Source organism: Periophthalmus magnuspinnatus, chromosome 15 (assembly GCF_009829125.3).
Source record: "Periophthalmus magnuspinnatus isolate fPerMag1 chromosome 15, fPerMag1.2.pri, whole genome shotgun sequence".
NCBI classification, from domain to species: Eukaryota; Metazoa; Chordata; class Actinopteri; order Gobiiformes; family Gobiidae; genus Periophthalmus; species Periophthalmus magnuspinnatus.
Window position 1 is genome coordinate 32,462,090 of NC_047140.1, and position 6,000 is coordinate 32,468,089.

At 52.4% G+C, this 6,000-nt stretch overlaps 1 protein-coding gene across 1 annotated transcript in view; it reads left to right on the top strand.

Moving 5' to 3' along the window:
• cdh11 (cadherin 11, type 2, OB-cadherin (osteoblast)) overlaps positions 1–6,000 on the top strand; it is a 73,150-nt gene that overhangs the window by 53,791 nt on the left and 13,359 nt on the right. Inside the window, exons 5-7 of the mRNA XM_055227087.1 lie at positions 76–370; positions 1,385–1,504; positions 4,642–4,809. Of these exons, the coding sequence (XP_055083062.1) occupies positions 76–370; positions 1,385–1,504; positions 4,642–4,809 (583 nt within the window). The remainder of the gene's footprint in view (positions 1–75; positions 371–1,384; positions 1,505–4,641; positions 4,810–6,000) is intronic.

The window sequence follows — 6,000 nt, forward strand, 5'->3', positions numbered from 1 at the left end:
AAGATAAATAAGCTCCGTGTTTGAGTCGGTCCAGTGACTGTGACGTTTATTACATCATCGCTCTCCTCTCCACAGCTCCACTCAGACGTGGACTTGGGCGACGGGAACATCAAATACATCCTGTCGGGAGAAGGCGCCGGCACCATCTTCGTCATCGATGATAAAACAGGAAACATCCACGCCACCAAGACGCTGGACCGCGAGGAGCAGGCGCAGTACACGCTGACCGCTCAGGCCGTCGCCCGAGACACCAACAAACCCCTGGAGCCGCCGTCCGAGTTCATCGTCAAAGTCCAAGACATCAACGACAACCCGCCCGAGTTCCTCCACGGGCCGTACTACGCCAGCGTCCCCGAGATGTCCAACGTGGGTGAGTGTCCAACGGCTTTAAAAAAAAACACGTTTAAAAACACGTCTGTGGGTTTAATCTGGAAAAATCAGATTTAAACATCAGCCAGTCAGTTCTCCTCAACGAGACGATGTGTGTGGAGTAAAACCAGACCAGACCAGACTAGACCAGACCAGAGCAGACCAGAGCAGACTAGAGCAGACCAGACCAGAGCAGACTAGAGCAGACCAGAGCAGACCAGAGCAGACCAGAGCAGACTAGAGCAGACCAGACCAGAGCAGACTAGAGCAGACCAGACCAGAGCAGACTAGAGCAGACCAGACCAGAGCAGACCAGACTAGACCAGAGCAGACCAGACCAGACCAGAGCAGACTCCACTAGAGTTTTCTCAGGCTCATATTTCAGTTTAAAGTGTTTTCCAGACTCTCAGATGTGACAGTTCTATAAACTTTTGGACAGAGTGGAAACAAAATCACTGGAACCTGCTCAGAGTCACAGCGGCTCTGTGTGAGTGTGTGCAGTGGCTCTGTGGCTCAGTGCCTCTGTGGCTCAGTGCCTCTGTGGCTCAGTGCCTCAGTGGCTCTGTTTGAGTGGCTCCTCTGGACGCTCTCTCTCTCTGACCTGAGGTGGACGATGTCTCTGAGTCTGACCTCACGTTTGGCTCCTCTGTGTCTTTAAAGAGCCGATCAGACTCAGGTCCTCACTCTGTCACGTTTCAGCTCCAGTTTCAGTTTGATGCTTCAGCTGTAGTTCTGTTCTGTTCTGTTCTGTTCTGTTCTGTTCTGTTTTCTGCTGCAGACGACGACTCAAACAGAAAAATAAATCATGTTAAATACAAAAATCTTGACTGAACCTGTGACCTGAGGACAGTGAAGGTGTGAATGTGTCGTCAGAGTTTCATTTGTTTGACTGATTCTTGTTTTAGATTCAGACTTTACTCTCATGATTTTCTGGATTCTTCAGCCGACTTGTTCTTTTCATGAAGTCGTTTGGATGAATGTTCCTCGTGTTAAAATGGCGTCCTGTTTGGCGCAGGGACGTCGGTGATGCAGGTGACGGCCACAGACGCAGACGACCCGACGTACGGGAACAGCGCCCGCCTCGTCTACAGCATCCTGCAGGGACAGCCCTACTTCTCTGTGGAGCCTCAGACCGGTCAGTGCTGCACCCAAGCACCACCCGACACACAAGCACCACCCGACACACGAGCACCACCCGACACACGAGCACCACCCGACACACAAGCACCACCCGACACACAAGCACCACCCGACACACAAGCACCACCCGACACACGAGCACCACCCGACACACAAGCACCACCCGACACACAAGCACCATCCGACACACAACACCCACCCGACAAACACAAGCACCACCCGACACACAAGCACCACCCGACACACAACACCCACCCGACACCCAAGCACCACCCGACACACAGGCACCACCCGACACACAACACCCACCCGACAAACACAAGCACCACCCGACACACAAGCACCACCCGACACACAAGCACCACCCAACACACAAGCACCACAGGACACACAAGCACCACCCGACACACAAGCACCACCCGACACACAAGCACCACCCGACACACAAGCACCACAGGACACACAAGCACCACCCGACACACAAGCACCACCCGACACACAAGCACCACCCGACACACAAGCACCATCCGACACACAACACCCACCCGACAAACACAAGCACCACCCGACACACAAGCACCACCCGACACACAACACCCACCCGACACCCAAGCACCACCCGACACACAGGCACCACCCGACACACAACACCCACCCGACAAACACAAGCACCACCCGACACACAAGCACCACCCGACACACAAGCACCACCCGACACACAACACCCACAGGACACACAAGCACCACCCGACACACAACACCCACAGGACACACAAGCACCACCCGACACACAAGCACCACCCGACACGCAAGCACCACCCGACACGCAAGCACCACCCGACACACAACACCCACAGGACACACAAGCACCACCCGACACCCAAGCACCACCCGACACACAAGCACCACCCGACACACGAGCACCACCCAACACACAAGCACCACCCGACAAACACAAGCACCACCCGACACACAAGCACCGCCCGACACACAAGCACCGCCCGACACACAAGCACCGCCCGACACACAACACCCACCCGACACACAAGCACCACCCGACACACAAGCACCACCCGACACACAAGCACCACCCGACACACAACACCCACCCGACACACAAGCACCACCCGACACACAAGCACCGCCCGACACACAAGCACCGCCCGACACACAAGCACCGCCCGACACACAACACCCACCCGACACACAAGCACCACCAGACACACAGGCACCACCCGACACACAAGCACCACCCGACACACAGGCACCACCCGACACACAAGCACCACCCGACACACAAGCACCGCCCGACACACAAGCACCGCCCGACACCCGAGCACCACCCGACACACGAGCACCACCCGACACACAAGCACCACCCGACACACAGGCACCACCCGACACACAGGCACCACCCGACACACGAGCACCACCCGACACACAACACCCACCCGACACACGAGCACCACCCGACACACGAGCACCACCCGACACACGAGCACCGCCCGACACACGAGCACCGCCCGACACACGAGCACCGCCCGACACACGAGCACCACCCGACACACGAGCACCACCCGACACCCGAGCACCGCCCGACACCCAAGCACCGCCCGACACACAAGCACCACCCGACACACAACACCCACAGGACACACAACGGTGTTACTGTGTGTATTGTGTCACTATGGCAACTGCAGAACATTCCACCACAGAGACGCATGTAGAACACCCCCAGTGTGACGTCAGTGTGTTCCATTACCGGCGTTTGATGCTCTGAAATATCTTACTGTGAGCGGGGCCGCCTTTCCACAGATCTGACCTGTGACATGCCTGGAGGTGACAGTGGGTTTAATGCCATACTGTGGAACATTCCAGACAAAACAAATCCACAGAGAAGCTCCTTTAAACCTTTGTCTCCTGGAGAATGTGCAGCTCAGAACAAACTTCAGCTGGAGCCTGAGGGTTTTAACGACGGTCAGAGGACCTCAGAGGACCTCAGAGGACCTCAGCACAGCGAGGGCGAGGGGGGGGGCTGCATCTGTCGGAGCAGTGTGGTCAGGCTCAGGGGGAGGTGTGTGTGTGTGTGTGTGTGTGTGTGTGTCTGAGCTGAATCTGCCTAATCAAACGACCCGGGCTCAGGTCCAGAGCTCACATTTATAAGACTGAGATTATGAGCAACACACACAACACACACATATATATACACACAACACACACATGTATACACACAACACACACAACACACACAACACACACAAACACTGACCACACACTGATCACACACTGACACACACGTACACACACTGAACACACACTGACACACCCCGACACACACTGAACACACTGACACACACTGAACACACACTGACACACACTGAACACACACTGACACACACTGAACACACACTGACACACCCCGACACACACTGAACACACTGACACACACTGACACACACTGAACACACACTGACACACCCCGACACACACTGAACACACTGACACACACTGACACACACTGAACACACTGCCTTGTGAGGAGCCTAACGTGTCTCAGACGTATGTGCTTCATGTGGCATCACTGTGTGTTTTGTTAAATGGAACAAAATGAAGTTGTTTCTGTTTCAAAAACAAGGAGCAAAAAAAATACAAAAATAAAAGAGTCATGTTTGTCTGAATGTGGCTCGTTTGGCTCAACATCTCGTCTTTTTTTTTATTTCATGTTTTTATTTTTACACTTTTACCTAAAGAAACATTATGTAGTTTTATTCAAATCTGAGCTCGACCCAAACACGAGGGAAACACTGTCAATACCACGGTGATAAGAGTCTAATGCAGCGCCACCTGTCTCCCTGTTCTGGAACTACAGTTCTCATTCATTTTTCCCACAGACTTTACAAAAAAAAAAGATCTGACTTGTCTGTTGATCTCTACGGGCGACAGCGGCTCAGTTGGTAGAGCGTTTGCCCACTGATCTGAAGGTTTGTGGTTCAGAAACAGGAAGTGCTCGTGGTTTTTATTTCACTCGTGCGTCTGTAAATTAAGACATGAACATTAAAAACAGAAAGGTGGTTCCTTGATATAAAGCCCCTTATTAACATGTGACCTTTGACCTTTCACCTGTCCCCGAAGGCATCATCCGGACGGCGCTGCCCAACATGGACCGGGAGGCGCGGCAGGAGTACGACGTGGTGATCCAGGCCAAGGACATGGGGGGCCACATGGGGGGCCTCTCCGGGACCACCGAGGTCAAGATCACACTCACGGACGTCAACGACAACCCGCCCAAGTTCCCCCAGAGTGAGTCCGAGCTCCAGGTTTGAACAAATCCACAGAAAAAAACGAAAACAAAAAAGTCATAAAAGGCCTGGTCCATCAGTGTCTCTCAGATTTACATTTGACTTTTTATAAACAAACAGAAAACATCAAACAAACGAAGAAACAAGAAACGAAACAGGAAAGAAAAACACGACATAAACTCGACTGAATGTGTTTGTTTATTTTCATTTGTCTTCATGTTTCTGATGTCGTCTTTATTCAGAGGACACCTCCACCTGCACAGACGCTGCAGCGGGACAGAGACTGAGGGAGGGAGGGTGGAGGGACAAGGACAGTGTCAGCGGTCAGGGGTCAGGGGTCAGACTCCATGTGGTGCATTTAGCCTAAAACAGCAGAGTCCTGAGAAACAGACACAAACTTTAAGAAATAAGATGAAGACATGATTTAATTTATGTTTGTGTGTGTGTGTGTGTATGTGTGTGCGTATATGTGTGTGTGTGTATGTGTGTGTGTGTACATGTGTGCGTATGTGTGTGTATGTGTGTGTGTGTATGTGTGCGTTGGGGTGTGTGTCTCTCTGCTCTTCCTCTGTTCATTGTGTGTATATGTGTGTTTGTGTATATGTGTGTGTGTGTATATGTGTGTATATGTGTGCGTTGGGGGGTGTGTCTCTTCGTATGTTCATTGTGTGTGTGTGTGTGTGTGTGTGTGTGTACATGTGTGCGTTGGGGTGTGTGTCTCTTCGTCTGTTCGGTGTGTGTGTGTGTGTGTACATGTGTGCGTTGGGGTGTGTGTACATGTGTGTGTTGGGGTGTGTGTCTCTGTGCTCCTCCTCTGTTCATTGTGTGTGTGTGTGTATATGTGTGTAGGGGTGTGTATGTGTGTATATGTGTGCGTTGGGGTGTGTGTCTCTTCGTCTGTTCGGTGTGTGTATATGTGTGTACATGTGTGCGTTGGGGTGTGTGTACATGTGTGCGTTGGGGTGTGTGTACATGTGTGCGTTGCGGTGTGTGTACATGTGTGCGTTGCGGTGTGTGTACATGTGTGCGTTGGGGTGTGTGCCTCTGTGCTCCTCCTCTGTTCATTGTGTGTGCATGTGTGTGTATGTGTATATGTGTGTGTATATGTGTATGTGTGTGTAGGGGTGTGCGTGTGTGTGTGTATATGTGTACATGTGTGCGTTGGGGTGTGTGTCTCTTCGTCTGTTCATTG